Source organism: Pezoporus flaviventris, unplaced genomic scaffold (assembly GCF_033815535.1).
Source record: "Pezoporus flaviventris isolate CSIRO_AGI_PZ_B2104156 unplaced genomic scaffold, CSIRO_AGI_Pfla_v1 ptg000029l, whole genome shotgun sequence".
Taxonomy (NCBI): Eukaryota; Metazoa; Chordata; class Aves; order Psittaciformes; family Psittacidae; genus Pezoporus; species Pezoporus flaviventris.
In genome coordinates, this window is record NW_026892577.1 from 7111986 (window position 1) to 7130615 (window position 18630).

Sequence of the window (18630 nt, forward strand, 5' to 3'; positions counted from 1 at the left end):
AGCGTCCACTGGAGGATGCTGAGTGCTTCTAAATACTCTGCCTGACCTGATGTGTCACATCAGAATTAAAACTTCAAGAATCCCTGAGAATTCTGATTTAATCTAGGAAACCACTCCCAGCACGCAGAGTGTGAGAAAGAATTGCTCCACTTCTTACAGATATGCCAGCATTGCTTCACCGTGGGAAACAGTTTCAGGCATTTTGGTTTTTAATGGCACTCTGGGCATAGATGCATGTTCCATGCTCTTTATTTCCCCTCCTCTGTACAGTGCAAATTGACAGATATATCATAGAAATAAAAAAAAATAAAGTATCAGCATTCACTCATTTATGGTTCTTCCAGTTCATCCACATCATAGTTTTTTCTTTGCAAAGTGAGGAACAATGCCAGTATCGTCCTGAGGCAGAGGGCTGCCTTCTTCCTTCATTTTCAGGCTCTCTTCTGCAAGCTGGGAGAGATACTTCTGCAATCACATCAAAAACAAAGCATCATTACCAAAACTGAACACACTCAACACATCGAATGCATCTCACATTCTCCCAGCATCTCAAAAGGGAAGAAAGAACTTAGAAGCCACATTTTTGGTGAAAGTTCAAGCCAGGAAATATACCTGTGTCAGGCAAACTACCTGAATACATGGAGGGTCTGAGAAGTTCAATGATTTACTCTGTGCCACGAAGGGAACTGGTGACAGAACAAGGAGTGCCGTGACTCCCCATCAGTCTGTGTAACTAGACATCATCTTTTCTCCTTACAAACTCTCTACTCCCACGTGATATAGGGCAGGAACTAAGTCCACTGAGTCAACTGAATTATGCTAGTATAAGACCAGTGTGTCAGAAAACAGATGCAGTTCCTGAATCATAATTTAAAGCACATATGTTACATTTTCAGAACGTCCGGTTCAGAGATATACCTTTTGCTCCAGAACATTTCTTTTTAGGGAGGTAATAATCAACATGATTGAGCAGCACACATCAAGTATTTACATTTATGGTGTTTCTCTAAGATAAAGCCTTTCAGAACGTTAAGTACTCAGTGTGATTTAAAAACACAGACACGGCCAGTGAGGCTTTCAGCCTTTTGGCAGGGCTCTTAGTTGGCAGAGCTGCACACAAAAGGGGCGATAAACTGGTGTGGGTCTGAAAATGGTGCTCAAAATATTTATTCAAGGTCAACAAACCTAGAATTGGATGGAAAGAAGCTTCTTCAGCAGCAGCTAGTGTAGAGACTCACATGGGAAATTCCCACATAATAATGGAGAGATGTTTTTATTCATGACTTACACCACATGCAGGAATAACTGATGTGCACATTATTAGGATCATTAATCTCTCTTTTCTAGCTGAGTATTCATTCTGATTTGTTTTGAAAAGGCCATCTCACATCACTGCAAAAATCTATCTACTTGCAGGATTCCCCCAGAGTACAGTTTGCTCTTTGGCATCCATAGGGAAGAGGTGAGATGAGAAATGGATGTACAAAAACAAAGGGCTGTGTTAGGACTGCCAAGTTGTCTCATGCAAATACAAGTTTCGGATGTAAAAGGTACACCTGGAAGGGACTCAGTAATGCTAATGAATGGGCATACCTGTGACAAAATGATGACTGAATATAGAGCATATAGAATATACTCTGAATATCGAGATTCGGCTGTGGAAATTACACAAGTCTCACATGTCTTTATCCCCAGGTCCAAAACTCCATGTGGCAGAAAGCCAGAGTAAATGCTACAGTAGTATACAGGCATACAACCTCCATGGAGGCTGGGAAAAGTGATCTGTACACCATGAACTGTAGTAAATCACTAATGCTTGTCATTGGCTCAGATAAGCCATGCATTTTCGGTTTTTAATGATTACCCATCAAAATAAGACTGAGGCTTATCCGCCACCTTTAGCTGACCTTTATCATGAGTACCACAAACACTAGTCTTGAAGTTCACAGGCCAGACATTCAGATTCATTTACAGAAAAATGACAATCAAGGAAAACTATTTTTTTCATTTAAATACAAGTTTTGACAAACAGTGCATAAAGCCAGTGGAAAACCCAATAAAGTGCTGCACTGAGCTGCCAAGGTAGCTTACACCAGATGAATCTGACTACTTTTTGTGGTAGTGGTGGGAGAGATGGCCAAATGATGGATTTTTTGGACATGGAGAACGCAGTGGATCTGTAAATGCAAACAGCACCTGGGGAATTAAGCTGAAGAGAAGGGAAAATTAAAGAAGTTTGCAAGGCTGACAAAGAACCAGTTGAGGTTTTTTCAGTGACTGCTGAAAGGGGCACCGGACTCAGATGAAGTTGACTGTTTGACTTCAAAGACAAAATCACCATCATCTAAGCAAGGCTTTTGGAAGAAAACTGATAAAAAAGACTGCTTGGTTTTGCATTCAAACCCAAACATTGAACATGTATTTTGGATGTGGCTCCAAGAGCACCACATGAAAAGAGCAAATGATAACAAATCGCAAACCAACTCTAAAAGACTCCTGGCCATGACAGTGTCACTGTCACTGGACATTGGTATTTGTCATGCAGGCAAGACAACACAGAGTCTGCAGCAGCAGTGCCATAGTTTCACATACAGCAAGAGTCCACAGTTCTTATGCTGGTGGATACGCCATTAATTCATCATAGAAGAGTGATATTTCTTGCAGAGTGCATAAATAAGCATTATTACAAATAAAAGAGTTCTAGTAATACAGAACAATTACTTAAAATTTGCTGAGTTTCCACCTGAGGGGACAAAAGCTGGACAAGACACCTCCTCCATTTAGTAAGGTAAGAAGGACAGTTCAACAGAACAGTCTGTTTTCATTGCCATATTTGACAGATTTAATTATAACAGCTTTTGTGGTCTTTTTTTCTTCTACTTCAAGTCAGTGTTATAGATCTATCACAGCACTTATGGGGATGTCTTAATGGGGAGAAAAAAAAGGGGGGGGGTTTCACACTGATTCAGTTTTAGTTAGGCCTTTTTTTCTATGACTTTAACAAAATCCCTCTTCTTCCCATGGGACCAGTTGCCAGGGGCAGGGGCTTTGCATTAGCACAAGTTTCTTTGGAACAGATGTGCATGGGATGGGCAGCCTGTGCTGAGCGGTGCCACCTCTGATGGATCCCTCTGGATTTTAATGTGTGAAGCCAAAAAGGCATGCAAACTGGGCACCTGTTTTTCAAGCTTACACTTGGAGGATCCATTATGAGCAAGCACAGCAGCTCTGCAGGCACAGTCTTTGAAAGCCTCTGTGTGATCACAGTTATGTACCTTCAGGAAAGCCAGCAAGAAAATTCTCCCAGAGAAATTATTTGACTCTGAGTGTCACTGGAAAAGCCAATGCCTACCAGCTAGTGAGGAACATAGCTATTCCTTGACAAGAAGCAGTGTTTCAGCATTTACTGTGGTCAGAGGGAAGGACCAGAGAAAGGAGGAGAGCTTTGCTTTTCTCTTCCATAGCTTTTGCTGAGAGTATGCAATGCCAGCAGAAGTGTCTTCTGCAGTGTACACACCCTGCACTCAAGGATATGAGAGGCAAGGCTACCTCCTCTGAGGAGACCTCAGCACAGGGCAGTTGATGTTCATGCTATCATGACTGATATTATCAACTGAAAAGTGATAAAGGTGGGGTCTTCTGGTTGAACTGCAAGCACCCATGATCACTGTGTGCTCTTATCAAGGGCTGATATGCTTACAGTGTATTCTTATGGAATCCATACAAGTAATGGCATGCTTCTGCATATCCTCATAGAAATTATTCAGCAGTAGTGTTTTGCGTGCTGTTGTGCAGCAGAGAGAGGTGATTTCAATGGGTCACAGGAAATGCTTGGGAGAGCCTGTGCGTCACAAAGTTCTGCGTGCTGAAACATGCTGCTCAAATCCCTGCTGATGCAAAAATAAGCCTGGTAACATTATTCAGCAAGTGGCATGTTTAATGCTCCCGAAATTAAGAAATAAGAAAGGCTGCTGGTGGGCTCACTCCCAGTGATAGAAATGTCTGGGACCATCAAGAGCAGAGAATTAAAGATGTGAGTTGCATGCTGTGCTAGTGATAAGGTGAGAAGATCAAATTATCACCTGGCCCCATTGTATTTGTGATCCAGAAGTTGATTTCTAGGATCTGAGAGTGAGAAATTGGTGTGCTAACGTTGGAACTACTGAAAAGTTTGGCTTCTCTGAATTCCACTTAATCTGAATTCTACCCACAGAATAAAAACCTATTTTTTGTAGCATCATCTATCTTATGCGCAATCCACAAGCGTGCTTTTACCTGAAGATTTTTGTAGTGAACAGTACTTCTGCAGTGACTCGTCTTTGCTGTCTCTTCATTTGTGTAGAAGAGTCCACAGAGCTTGCAGTAAAACCCAGTTCTAGGCACCACAAATTCCACACCTAGTGAGAAATTCTGAATTACATTAAAATGTCAGTTGAAACCCTTCCCCTCCACAATAAACTTGCTTTCAAAGAAAAGTCACTGTTCAGTGAAATGACATAGGTATGAAGGCTGAATCTTGGATTCACCTCTCTGATGTCCCTAGTTTCGCAATACTGAGCTGCTGTTTAACTGTGCATTGCAAATACACCTTCCACTTCTCTCTTACATATTACACATATTTAAAAATGTACCATCTTAAGAATAAAATTGACTGGAAACTTCACTGTGTAACCTCAAGGGCTAGAATAGCGATAGTACTTAGAAGTAAATTCATGCTTAAGTTACACAAATTGCTCTTTAGGATGCTGTTGTGGTTTAACACTTCTTATGGGTGTTTTACTCACAATCAGTGCTTACACAGTAAAACTAATACTTTTGTTTATACTGAAAGTATAAGCAACAGTTTTATAACAAAGACTTTTAAATTACTAAGTATTTTTCACATGGAATTCATCTATAGTCCAAGGGAACTTACTTCATCTCATCAGCAACATTAATTGCTATCATCTGCCATTCATCTGGAATGAAATTAGCAATGATCTATAATCAAAAGCCTGTGTCTTTCAACAGCTACCCTTCTGTCATAAACCCTGTTCCTTCACTCTCCTCACATCTGTTATGGAAAATAACTATAGCAAGTAGCCTTAAAGTGACATCTTGTTGAAGCTGTAGGTATTGCAGTGGGCAGCGTTGAAGGCTGAGTGTGGCCTGGGCGTCCAAACGTACCCAGTGGAATGCTGAGTTCGGTGAAGACATCCTCTTGTTCCCAGCCTGGTGGAGGGTGCCTTCTTTTAGATTCTACCTCCGGGTATTCCAGAGATCTCGTTTCCAGGTACCTAGAATTTGCTTAACAAATGAATAAACATATTGAATGAAAACAGTTTATCAGTTTAAAGAGACATTTGTAAACTTCTTGGAAATGCTGGGTGGATCTATAAATGCAGTAAAATCTGGAAAAAATGCTTTTCCATACAAATCAGAGCTTTGTTCAGTGTAACTCCAACAGCTGTACTACACTGGGCAGCCAGCCCTGTTTCTCCTAGCAAACCATTCTTCTATTTCTAGTTTCACATTTGTTATGTTCTTTCTTTTCATATTTTAATCTTTACACAGATCTATAACATTATACTGGCCCAAGCATGGTCTGACCACCGCTCCACAATCACAGATGGTACTGCATGACCAGTGATGGAGCTGCACTAACATAGAGAAAGGAGGGCCACCAGGACCTGCTGAGAACTAATTCCCAAACTGCCAAAGGAGCTGTGTGGGCAGAGCAAACCTTCCTCTTGTAGGAACCCTGCATCATCATCATCATCTGCTCCCTGGAGCCACTCTTCTCCCATCCTCAGCTCTCCAAGGAGTAGTTTCTGCTTCATGGCTCCTGGCCACTTGGGATGGCTGGCTGGTCCCCGCTTACGGACAATAAGAGACATAGGCAGGAGATTCAAGTTGCGGAAAACAGTGTTTTGCTTTGCTGGGGTCAATAAAGCCAGTCAAAAGAACAGGTATTCTCCCTTACCAACATGCAAATTGCTTTTATTTAAAAAAAAAAAAAGAGGAATTTGTTATCAGAGAACAACAGGATTACAGATAAACTGGTTTGATTCTTATTCTTCAGTTCCTGCATCAAAGAATTGGTTCCCTTACCCTGACAGGATTTCTATTGCATTGCAAAGTTCACCTAGATAAGGGATATATTTTCTCATAAAACAAATACATTTTTGCCCAAACCAAATCCTTCCTGCCTTTCAAGTCTGTAGTTCAAAGATCTGCAATCTCTGGCTATGAGAATGAATTTTTCTTCATTGTTTTAAATACATCTATTACATGATTTAAAAGAAAATAATCCCAACTCCTGGCTGGTTTGTTTTTGAGGTAACTTTAAACCCATTCCAGGTTCCCTAATCTGCAGCAGAGATCCTGGGAAAACCCGCAAGCTTCAGCTAGCTCTTCTTGAGGCACCCAGGGCCTTTGTGGCAACTTAAGTCCCACTGAAGTTGATTTCTGGGCTTCTAAGCTAGCAGCTACATTTGCAGAGAGCCTAAAGCCTTGCACTGCAGATCCCAGATATCAAGCCCATGATAGAAATCTGGGAAACACAAGCTGCCCTGGAGTTTTCAGGCTCGCTGCTGGCAAGCTGGAAGGTGAGATCCTGAAAACATGGAAGTAACTATGCTCTTGGGATACCTAGTTCTTTCATCAGCTGGCTGCCCAGGGGAGCCAACCTTGCCATCCCCAGTCCCAGGGGGTTTGCACAGCAGTGTTATCTCCAAATATAAAAGGCCTGGTGTGTTCCGGACAAACAGGTAAGTACTGAAAAATGAGGATGTTTCAGATCTGTCCTGAGGGAAGAAGTTAGTTCAAAATCAGACATTCACATTAAATGTTGCAGCATTTTCCCCTCAGAAATCTTCCAGCAGCTTCTGTTCACAACCCCTTCTCCATCACACGAGCTCTGGTAACAGCAAGAAAGGGCATTCCTGGCCAACATGGTCTATGCTGTTTTCCATTTCACCTCATTATACACAGCCCATTCTCTCAAGTTTCATTTGCAAGTGTGATGAGGAACTAAACTCACTTTCAGACATTCAAGATCCTTTTCTTTTTCCTGACAGCTAACATATTAATAGGCAGCTATGATTACATTTATTGGCACTATCTCACAGCATGTCCTATCAGTTATATTAAAGGCAGCATGTGGTAGATAACAGATGATCAGGCAATTCCTACCAAAAGGCATGTATTTGCGTGAACAGTGACTAAGAAGTAACAATCTACGGATGATTTCCATGTTAGTAATGCTTCAGTACAGTGTGTAAGAATACCTACCTTGTCCAGGAGCCAGCCAGACATTACAGATACTTTTCTGTTGACCTTCAGAGACTGTCACTCATTTCATTGACAATTCAAAGTAAATTTAGCAGGGCACTGAAAGAGTCCAGCTAAACTCATGTGAACCTTGACATGACAATTATAGCAGCTTATGCCTTTCAGAAAGCTTGCAACCTGCTTATCATATTTCCTTTACACTATTCAGCTAAAAGGCTCTAATGGTTTAGCTTGGCAAAAGGCACTGGGGTTCTTTTACTGAGCTGCTCCAAGGACAAGTCTTGATGCTATTAGCAACATTTATTCTTGTTAGCAATAAATTTCAGATTACTGTCAAGAGAAAACATGCAAGGCTCTCTGCGGGCTGAAGAGAAAGAAACAGTATTTACCCTTGGCCTCTGGACACTCTTGGCTTCCGTGTCTTGTTTCTTCGCTAGCGTTTTTAACAAGCATTTCCATAACTTCTCTACTCTCAGCTCCTTGTGATCCCATCTGTTTGTAATCATCTATAAATGTATCAGGGAGCTGGAGAGTCTCTTCTTTCAGATGAACAGAAGGTATATGATCTTCGGGCTCTAAACGAGTGTCAGAGCTCTTATCAATTTTTCCTTCCTTCTGCTGGGGATCAGACTCCTTAGCGGATTGGTCTTCCTGCAATTCCTCTGGCTTCTGCTCAGGGTCCAGATTTAGGCTTGATGCTTCTGTTACAGCATCATCATCCTCATCATCGTCCTGGCAGCCGCTAGAAGCCACACTGCCCTTAGCCGATCTAAAGTTTGCTTCTAAAGCTTTATGGGCAAATTTGTCTTCACTCCTGGTTAGGTGGCTGTGATCATTTTTCAGTTCTAACATGGTTGACATACAGGGACACATCTCTGAAGCAGTTTTATTTTTCTGATCAACCGGCACTATTTCTTCAAGCTCAGTTATATCAGGCTCCATAATTAAATCATCTTCTCCCACTTCATCCACTGTCACCAGTTCCTCCATGTTAGTAGGATACCAGGTCTCACCTTCTATCTCACTTTCACTCTCCCAATCTCGGTCCTGTCACAAAGACATAAAACAGTTAAGAGATCGGTGATTATAGGTACCATTACTGTCAAACAGTAGGCTGTGAACATCAGTAGCCAGGAAGAACTTCGATCTGGCCATGCCTAACCCCTCTTGTATTTTAGTTTCAAAGACCGATATGTCTTGGTGTTGTGGTTTCAAGCCTTATGCACAAGGACAAGCAATCTCTTTTAAATTATCACATAAACCTCACTTTGTGGAGATTCTGTAACAGCCTTGGGGTTTATAGCCTCTCCAGCCTCCTGCTTCTCACTTTTCTGTAAGCAGTAGAACAAGGTGCAACCTGTTCTACTTTATTATGCAACTGATACTACTGTGTGATCCCCAAGGTGATGATCTACCACTTCCACTGCCTCCACCCGAGGGTGGCAAGAAATAGGCAGCACAATGAGAATATACTGAACCCCAATCTAGACCCTGTGGCTTTCACTTTTTCCTTTAAATCCGTGTTGTGACTCAGGAAACATGGCTACCTTCTGCAGTCATTTCCTTCCATTAGCAAGAGCCCTCTGCCAGGGACTGTGTTTGTAGAAATTGGCCTAGACTTTGGGAAAACTCAGTTTTACAGTTACACTCCAAGGTACATAATCTGAAATACCTCATACATGCAGTTACAGGACTCAGGCACTGATATTTTGCCTCAGAAGTATTAGAATTAGATGGTAAATGTTACTTTTAAGACACATTTGTAGCTTAGATTTCAGCTCCCAGACTCATTGTGCACACATAACCTATTAATAATCTGTATTCTCCTCCTATTTGGCCATTCCTACACTTCCCCTCCTAGAATCCTAAAACAGCACAAAAACTCCAGGAGTTGACACTGTTCTTGCCAGGAGATCAGTTTTCTACAGCAAGAGATATCAATAGCTTCCATATCTGACTATCAACCCATGACCCTACAGATATGAAGCTGGAGGAATTCCAAGGACATTGCTGTCCCTGACTGCGATGCTGCAGCAGGGGTGCTGTAAAGACATTTTTAATTAAAACCAGAAACAATCAGAAGAGGCTACTCTCTATAGTTCATCTAAGGCCAAAGTTGTCACCATTCATCTCCTCCTTCTCCACTAACTGACCACATCTCCTATTCTGGGGCATGTGTCACAAAGTTCTGCACTTCACTTGGGCATACGTTACCTACAGTTGCCAGTGCCAAGGGCTATGCATGTGAAGCAATGTACATGGGCAAAGAGCAACTAAAAAAAGAGTTCTGGAGACTTCAGGAAAAGCTATCCCTTAAAGCAGAGGTCAAGATAAGGCAAGTTAATTTAGACAACCCCCTTCTACAACCCTTTTACATGCCTTTCATGGAAGTTTAATATTTCAGTGGGGAGAATGTGCTACCAAACCTGAGTTTTCACTCCTTTTGTCAGGGAAGCTGCACCAACAATGTGTTACCAACCTTCTCTTGTCTTGTGTTTTCCAGGATTTCTCCAGATTCTTTTCCTTGTTTATTAGTTGAAGGTGAGCTCTTCTCTGGAACTTGCTCCTCTTTTCCAAGCTAAAACAAATACAACATACACACGTATAGCAACACACAGTGGTGCTCTAGTGTGTTTCTATTCTGGGTTTAGGGAAGCAAAGTCACTCACAAGGTCACATTCTTTATTTCTAAAGTTTATGCAAGTCAACTGAGTTGTGGGAAAAGACCCAGCAATTGGATTCTATTTGCAAAGCTGCAGAGAATGAGAATGAACAAAAAGACATTTAAACAAAATTAGATGTAATTTATATCATAGAACTGGCTGGAGGACAGGTCGGGGAGAATGTGAATTAGTTAAAATTTCCAGCCTCCGCTCCTCTGTTCTCTACCCACATCTGTTATGTTGGCTCAGACCCGGTAAGGAGAGCAGTAGCACTAAAACCCTGCAGGAGATCTCAACTGTTTTGTCTGTTGAGGTAAGATCAGCCAAAAATGCAACTGCTTGCACTGTTCATACTTCGGAAGAACAAAACCACAGAACTACCTGGCATTTGGTAGAAGAGAGGTGAAACTGAAGTGTGACTTCAAAACATTCAAACATATTTCTTCCTTTTAAAATAGATTATTAGCAGCAGTCCCTGGAGAAGTATGCCTTTAGCAAAGCCATTTTTAACTTGAAAAACATGCAGAGGAGTGTGCAGCACTGGTGATTTAGGATGCTGTCTGACATTTCTCCCTGACATCTCCCCCCAAGAAACCATCCATCACAGTGAAATACCAGCCAAAGGAGGAAGATGACAAAAGGTGGTGCAGACACACATATCTATGGCATGAGGTAGTGCTGCTGCCTGCTACAGAGACCAGCTGAGTTACAAGACTAGAGATTTCCACAAACCTGGCTCCCACATGAGAAGAGCAAACACAAGGTCAATTAAAACCAACTAAAGATGGCCCTGGCGGCACAAAGCCACAAGCTAGAGATGGACCCCTGCTCAGCAAAGCAGCTCTGCAGCCTCCTGTGCCAGCATCCGCGGGGGTGGATGGCAGCAGTCTATCACTGGGGGGGCTGGGGGAGGAAAGGTGGCCAAGAGCCAGTAACAAGATCCCCATGGGGTGGGGATATGAGCATGGGCTCTACTGAGACTGAGCAAATGAGGCATCTTGATCTGTTCCCATGCATTTTTCCCAGTGGAGAATCAAGCCCACAAACACTGTTGCTTTACAAACTGGGATTATTTCTCCTGAGATCCCATAATTTTACAGGTGAGTTGACTCAGTGGTTCTGCCATGGGAAGAGATTCCTGCCAGCACACTGAAAGGAGTGGTGTGAATTATCCCTGCCACAGCTGAGGGTAGGGACATATGATCAACAGAAAGTAACTGTTCTGTTGTGTTGACCAAAACTAAAATGTTCCTCACTAAACGTTCATTCCCCATTTTAGCAGTATATCCACCAGTTCCCTGTAATGTCCTGGGAATTACTGTCCTGCAAGTATTGTGCATCCCTGTAAAATACCACTTAATTCCCAGATAACTCAACCCACATCACAGGCAGTGGAAGGAGGTGATGGATGCAAAGAGAGGAGCTATGGGGTATTCTGCACGACTTCGAAGAGAGAGCAGTAGGACAATTGCCCCTGCACACACAACTTGCATGCAGACAGCAGGTTGTTGCTTGCTTTTGTTTCCAGTTGTCTGTCCCTTTCCCCTCACGCACAGAAAGACAATGCCCATGTACTGTCATAGATCTGGGAAAGAGGCGGACAAGATGAACTCCTAAGGTTTCTTCTAGGCCTATGTTCCCTGATTTTATCATGACACACACACACAGTTACACAGTATGCTAGAGATTGGAAGGGATCTCAAAAGATCATCTAGTCCAATCCCCCTGCCGGAGCAGGAACACCTAGATAATGACAAAACATTGCAAGTCACCAGCGCCACACCCACAAGAACTGATCTAAAATAGTTAAAAAAATGCATTACTTCAGCAGCTGCCTTCTTAAATACAGCTCGAGACCTTTATTTACCTCATTCTCAGGGGCTTTGGTTTCCTTCACATCACTGCCTTCAGCAGCAGCATCTTCCTCTTGGTCTTTTTCGGCTTTCTTCACCTTATTCTTATCGCTTTGTTTTTGCCTGGAGCCCTCAGATGCTTTGCTGTGCTTCTGTTCAGCAGCCTCCTCCCTGGCAGTGTCCTCGCTGTAAGAATGCCTGCGTTCCCTTAACTTTGCCTCTTCCTTTCTCTTGGATCTCCCAGGTAAATCCTGCAGCTGCCTCTGAAACTTGTCAGACTTTGACTTGGAGGTTTTTCGGTAATAGTCATCTTCTCTGGTTTTGTACCCTGATAAAGGGTGAAGGGAGCCAGGGGAACCACTCCTTAAGTATTTTTCTCTGTGCCCTCTGCCTCCTTCAATCCGTTCATCCAAATCAAACTTGTCCAGCTGTCGGGAATAATGTTTCCTCTCATGTACCCACATGTCAGTCCTGTCCCTCTTCTCATCCCCATTCTCTCGCCATTCTCTGCCGTCTCTTTCCTCTTCCCGGCGAGAATATGGTGACTGATCCCACGACTCTCTCCCATTTCCCCAGTCGGTCCTGCCCGTCCCCATTGGGCTGTGGGGTGAACTGCAGGAAGTAAAGCTGGGAGTATGGGATCGGGGTGACAGGGAGCGGCTTATGGGGCTGCGAGAGCGGGGCCTCTCCGTGCCATACCTGCTGTAGAGGGGAAAAGCAGCTGTAACTAATCCAGCTCATCCACTACTGTCTATACCAAGACCTTGTACATTGGAAACACATGAGGAGTGCCCTGGGGACTGTGAACCTGAGACCCCAGGCCTGTCACAGACATGCACTGCACAGCTGCAGACACAGCGAGCAAGAGAAAAGGCAGTGTCATATCCACAGAGCTCAACTAATCCCCACAGAACTGTCAAGAATATATTCATTCATTTTTAAAAGCGTCACATAGGAGGCCAGCATTAAAAGCCTACAATATGTTGATACCTTTACAATGACCATGATGACTGTACCCTTAGTACTCAAGTCATCTAGGGCATCTCTGAAACAAAAGTGACAAAGGTCACCTGTTTAAAAGATGTTTTAGGATTGTGATTCCTCTCCATTTTTGCTGGAAGGCCCAGAAGTCAGATAAATGGGAAATACACCCAAATACATTTAATCTGAACTGACTCCTCCCTGCTAGGTCTTGCAGCATCCCTGCCTTTATGCTTTTCATTTAAGGGAGAGTGTGTCCTTCACATGTCAGGTGCATTTTTTTTGAGTCATCATCAGTAGGAAAGAGCTTATTTGTTTTCACAACCTGCACAGTTTCAATCTGATCTTATCATACATGCCCTGTACCTACTATTGTATCCACTTATATTTTTACTGTGATTTGAAGTGAAATCCAGATTAAGAAAGCAAATGAGATAGGAGAGGGAAGCACACAGAATATGCTTTTTCTACCCGCAGGTTTACACAATTATCCAGGTCCCAATTCCAAACTACGGAGAAACTTTACCTGTCCACTTCACGCAGCAGGTCCCTTTCCCTCTGCGAGTGGATGTCCTGGATGATAGCAGCCACATTCTTACCTGGTTTCTAAAGAAGACAAGACATGGTTTAGCATGCTGCACAACTCTCCAAGCTAACACAGGTGATTTGTCCTTCAAGAAACAGCACCCATGCATCATTCCATTATACTACTGCAGAGAATACTGTTTTTTCAGCGTTGTGGTTACCCTCTTTTCTGCAGCTAGTATCTCAACAGCACGATCAAAGCAGTAAAATGATACAAATGGAAAGTTTGCTCCATTACGTTGTAGCACTGCCTCCTCGTACTTGGCTGCTGTAACAGGCTTTAAAAAAAATGGCTTGCCCTGTTACATATTCACTATTTCTAGGAATTGAACGTAAGAGGAAACAACCCAGACAATCTCTCCAATACCTGAATTCGATCCCTATTGCAGCCTATCTCTGATCCTCTAGGATCTGCCTTCTTTTCATCTCAGAGTTTAGCTCATTCTGGAGTATAGCTCTAACAGACTATGCTTAGAAGAGAGCTTCAGAAAAGCTAAGTGCAAGAAAGATGTGTATTGGAAGTGCTGATTACTCGAGGTTCGAGATCATTTACAAAAGATGCACTACTCCAGGCTGGAGTGCACACAGTTTGCCAAACACTTGGTGCATGCACCAAACTGAGCAACTTAATCATGCAGGAACCCAGCAGTTTGTTGTGGTGAGTAGCTCATGCATATTCCCCCTTCCATGCTGTACTTTCGGTTTTATGTTTGTTTTTAACAAAGGAAAAGGGCTTTTTCTCCTGCAGAGAAAAATTATCCCATGACCCCAGAAAACTGCCAGTGGGAAAGCTGAAAATCTGCCTGAAATGTAGGCAAACTGCCACACTCTCCATTCCACCTCTGTGTTAAGATGCAGAGTCTCTGCCACCTTACATCTGAACCCCTCACTGTGCCACACTGAGGAACACTGCCTGGTTCATGAACTTCAGGCAACTCTTTTAAGTCTCCTTTAACTATTATACACATACAGGGGAGAAAGAGACTTTTCCAAAGGTCAAACTAAGCCATCTGAATTACTTGTTTTTAACTCAAGGCTCATAAAAGGCCCCATAACCTCTTAACTTGGAACATTACAGAGTTATTTTATAAAGTAACTTTGTGCTGTGTTAGATAATATACTATGAAGCTTTTCAGCTCTCTATTGCCAGTTCCAGTCCAAGTCTCCATGAAAAAAAGTAATACTCTCTTAACATTACACATGGCAGTACATAAGCTTCCACAAATATCATAGAATCATAGAATAGTTAGGGGTGGAAAGGACCTTAAGATCATCAAGTTCCAACCCCCATACCATGAGCAGGGACACCTCACACTAAACCAGGTCACCCAAGGCTCTGTCCAGCCTGGCCTTGAACACTGCCAGGGATGGAGCATTCACAACTTCCCTGGGCAACCCATTTCAGTGCCTCAGCACCCTTACAGTAAAAAACTTCCTCCTTATATCCAATCTAAACTTCCCCTGCTTAAGTTTTAACCCTGTTTAAGTTTTAATCCTCATAAGAGCACGGATTTTTGGACATCACTCAAGTGTCCATATCAGAAGTGTGGTAAAAAAAAAATATAATTAAAACAAAATTTGCTCTTTAATTTAGTTCATTTCCAGGAAAGAAAAAGAAATCAGTGTGATGTTCAGCCCTGCCATCACTGTTTGATATAGAGATTGTACTATTGGCTCAAGCATGCCAAGCAGTGAAAAGCATTGCTTCAGGCTTAATGCCTGACTAAAAGGATAGGAGGATCTTAATTTTGTTGACATGTTGCATATTGCACGTAGCTGTGTTTTAGACCTTTGTTAGACCAAGAAATGTGGGGAGCCCACTGAGACGGAAGCTCAGAAGGGGTTTTTGAAGTAATGGTATTGGAGAATCAAGAGAAAATGGGATCTCTTCCAAGAGTTAAAATTTAGAGCAAGAGCAAGCAGCTAAGTATAAAGGATTGTTATCACTATTGGATTGTTATTCATTAATTTACCTTTCTTTTTCCATAATACTAATGCATTAATTAGAAGTCAGTAATCAGCAAGAATTTTTATATGCATTCTCCAGATCATGCCATGGAAACTCAGGAAATCTGATCAGGAATAACTATCTTACCTTCAGCTGCAATTCCTTGTATCTTTTAGACATCCTAATAAGTAACTTGTCATCATTTATCATAGCAGGCTTTTCTTTGTAGTACTGTACCATGGCTTGGGCTGCTTCGCTGTAAGCCATTTCCAGAAAGGCCTAGCACAAATGGGGAGAGCTTTAAAATCTATTACATAATTAGAGATACAGAGACAAAAGGCAGCACAATCATTTTTGTTTGGATACTTCTTATGCAAAATGTCTTGACAGTACAGAACTAGGTGGCTTTCCAGCCCTGGACCTGAAACAGTAACACTCAGTCCATTTCTCAGTCTCCTTTTAACTGCAAATAATGGTTTCAATCCAGCTGTTAAAGCCAATAGGCAACTTTAGAAGCCAGTTTAGTTGAAAAATTAAATGCCTGGAATCTAATTTTTCTCAATATATGAAATTATCACCTTTCCCTTACTTCCTTACTGGTGCTTCTACACCAGGGTCAGCCACTGACAGGATGCAGAACTGTAATGATGCAGCATGCACTGCTCCCAAGACTGTCAGCTGTGTCTTGCATAATTGCAAGGGATCCAGATAAAAGCAGATCATCAGAGCGTGAACAACCAGAATAAAGCCAAAAAAGAATTAAAAAAGCCTGAATGATGTTAACTAGCACTTTTATTTACACCAAAGTAGCATTTGATGTGATTGTAGTTTAACTGGTCTAGGAACATACAACTGGGTAAGGACTGCATTTCGAAACATCACACTACCCACTGGTGTGTATTCTACATCCATCCATACTGTCTGCTGCAGGTATGTGAGAGAAGATTTTCTACTCTTCCCAGCCTACCACTACTGGTAGACTTAAGCTACTTACAGTAGGCTTAAACTACATTGAAGAAAGAGCTCTACTACAATCCAGTGCAGATTAAAGTGGAGTGAGGGAGGTGTCAGTGCCCCCTGTAAGGGCACAGCCTTCCTTTAGCATGTGTGCACCAGATCACCCAGTGCAGCCATGGCCTGGGGGCTCTGCCACCAGCCTGTAACTGTAATCACACCATTGAGGGGCTTGCCTCTGCTGTAACAACAGTTCAGCAGTGTAGGATAGCTGACTCAGACCAGAGTGCAAGTCATTCTTCAATGTCCAGTTCAGCTTTATTAGCATGGGTAAGAAAGCAGTAAAACCCTCCCAAACAGAACAACAGGAGTCTGAAAGTGAGCCTAACAAATGGCTGAGAGAAGGCCAAGTTATTTACTTTTAAAAAACATTATTATTATTTATTAAAGTACAATTTTACAATACTTCTTCATTGATATGTCTGGGGGGTTTTAACAAGAATTGTGAGGCAGTGGTCATATTTAGGTCATCATCTCATCCTATGAACACCAATTTTTTTCTTCTACTCTAACAGCAGGCTTCATATATTGAAGTTTCTATTACAAAACAAAAGATTTCCCCCCAAAGACTCTGTCTTCACATCAATATATCTTTATACCAGTAGACGTCAATAGCAGTGACCCCAAACGTACCGTACCTGGTTAGTGGATTTCATGAGGATATAGTTGGTGACCTTCCCAAATGGGAGCCCCAGGTTAATGACATCATTCTCTGTGCAGCTTCCCTCAGGGAGGTTGCAGATGTGAACAACTCGACCCAGTGTAGATTTCCTCTGGGGAAACTGGGGGAAAAAAAAACCAACTCAAAACCATGTTTTTGTCTTAGATATTCCATCCACTAAATCAGACCTACAGTTCTGTAAAAAATGAAATGTCCTGCTCTGTTATTAAAGGACAAATACTCTTCTTTAAAACCTTGCATTTTAACATCCTTGTTTAGAAATAGAAATGGGAAGGGAAATGTTTAACTGTAGTGCAGTATGCAATGGAATCTCCAGCCCTGGAAATGACAAAGTCCAGAGAAGATTTCTAGAAGAGGTGCTCTTGTTCAAACAGGATTAATGATACTACTGCAAAAGCTAAGTTGCCACCTCAAACCTGATGGACTTCATAAGTCATAGGGGCTTCAGCTCCCTTGCATGTCACAGCAGAGGGCCGGGCTGCCATGGGCACAGGCCACTGTACTCAGGATCAGCGAGAGTTTGGATGCCCCTTGGTGTTTGGAAATGGAGGGTGCCCTTGTCACTGGGAGGTCTCTGCTCCTCCTGACTAGGTCTCTGCATGGCCAGTACCCATCTGGTACCCCAGCACAATCCCTATGGCTTCTCTGCCAAATCAGACAGCCTTCCTGAGCCTGTCTGCATCTATTGGTCCCACTGGGGGGTCTGTGCCTTCCCTGCACATGAAGACACTGTGCACTACCTGCTGAGTGCCCTCAGCAGACAGTTTGCAAGCAAACCATGAGAAATTAATATTTTCAAGTATTCTATAAAATATCCATTCACGTGGTGCTTATGGTTCCTGGAAATTAAACCAGATGCTCACTGCAGTCCCCATGTATAAATTCGTATAGATGTCAGAAATCAGTTTAGGGATTGTAGAGGTGTTCAGGATAGCAGAGGCTGAACTTCAATCCTCCTTCTGCACTGGTGAAACAGACTGGGCCTGGTGTAAAAGTGACCTCATTTATCTTGTAAGAAGACACACACTGTGCCTCAGGTTGGAAAACCTACTACTTTCCCCTCTCATTACAACAACACACAGTAGGAGGGACTTCTCCCCTGGGGACATAGTGATCACTGGACAGGCAGACAGGCGGAGCTACCAAATTGGGCTGGCACAGGCAGGCAGTGGAGGTGCAGTAATCACTTCCCAAGGGTGTTAGTCTATTTTGGAGTGCTGGGGCAGTTCCCAAAGAGACGCCCATCTGCCTGACATGGAAAGCAGGCTCTACACTCCCTGTGCAAAGAGGCACCAGGGTATACTCAGAGAGGAACATAATTTACCCCAGCTAATGACACGCAAAACATTGCTCACACAGGATTAAGTCTTCCCAGACCACTTCCCTGTCTATGACCTCTGCTGTTAGGATTTTACTGAAGAAGTAACTCTACCTTCAGTTAAAATTGTGTCATTCAAGGGGAGATGCAAATCGTGTAATCTTGCAGGATCAAGTTCACCAGAGCCATCACAAATGTTTGGCTTGTCAGCAAGTTCACAAGTTACAGAGCTAATGTTATCTTATTTACACCTTTATCCCATTACTCTCCCTCCAGGCTTCACCACTTAACCATTTGTGTGGTTTTGCTGCAAG

At 42.6% G+C, this 18630-nt stretch overlaps 1 protein-coding gene across 7 annotated transcripts in view; it reads right to left on the minus strand.

The window, feature by feature from the left end:
• Positions 1-233: 233 nt before the first annotated feature.
• RBM20 (RNA binding motif protein 20) overlaps positions 234-18630 on the minus strand; it is a 112031-nt gene continuing 93634 nt past the window's right edge. For 6 of the 7 annotated variants that reach the window (XM_061458778.1, XM_061458775.1, XM_061458777.1 and 3 more), the window contains exons 6-14: positions 16955-17098; positions 15450-15581; positions 13296-13375; positions 11803-12490; positions 9752-9850; positions 7662-8319; positions 5167-5286; positions 4276-4397; positions 234-465 (exon numbers count right to left, since the gene is read on the minus strand). In XM_061458778.1, coding sequence (XP_061314762.1) covers positions 355-465; positions 4276-4397; positions 5167-5286; positions 7662-8319; positions 9752-9850; positions 11803-12490; positions 13296-13375; positions 15450-15581; positions 16955-17098 — 2154 coding nt within the window. In that variant the 3' untranslated portion in view covers positions 234-354. The remainder of the gene's footprint in view (positions 466-4275; positions 4398-5166; positions 5287-7661; positions 8320-9751; positions 9851-11802; positions 12491-13295; positions 13376-15449; positions 15582-16954; positions 17099-18630) is intronic. The other variant, XM_061458776.1, reaches the window with a different exon arrangement.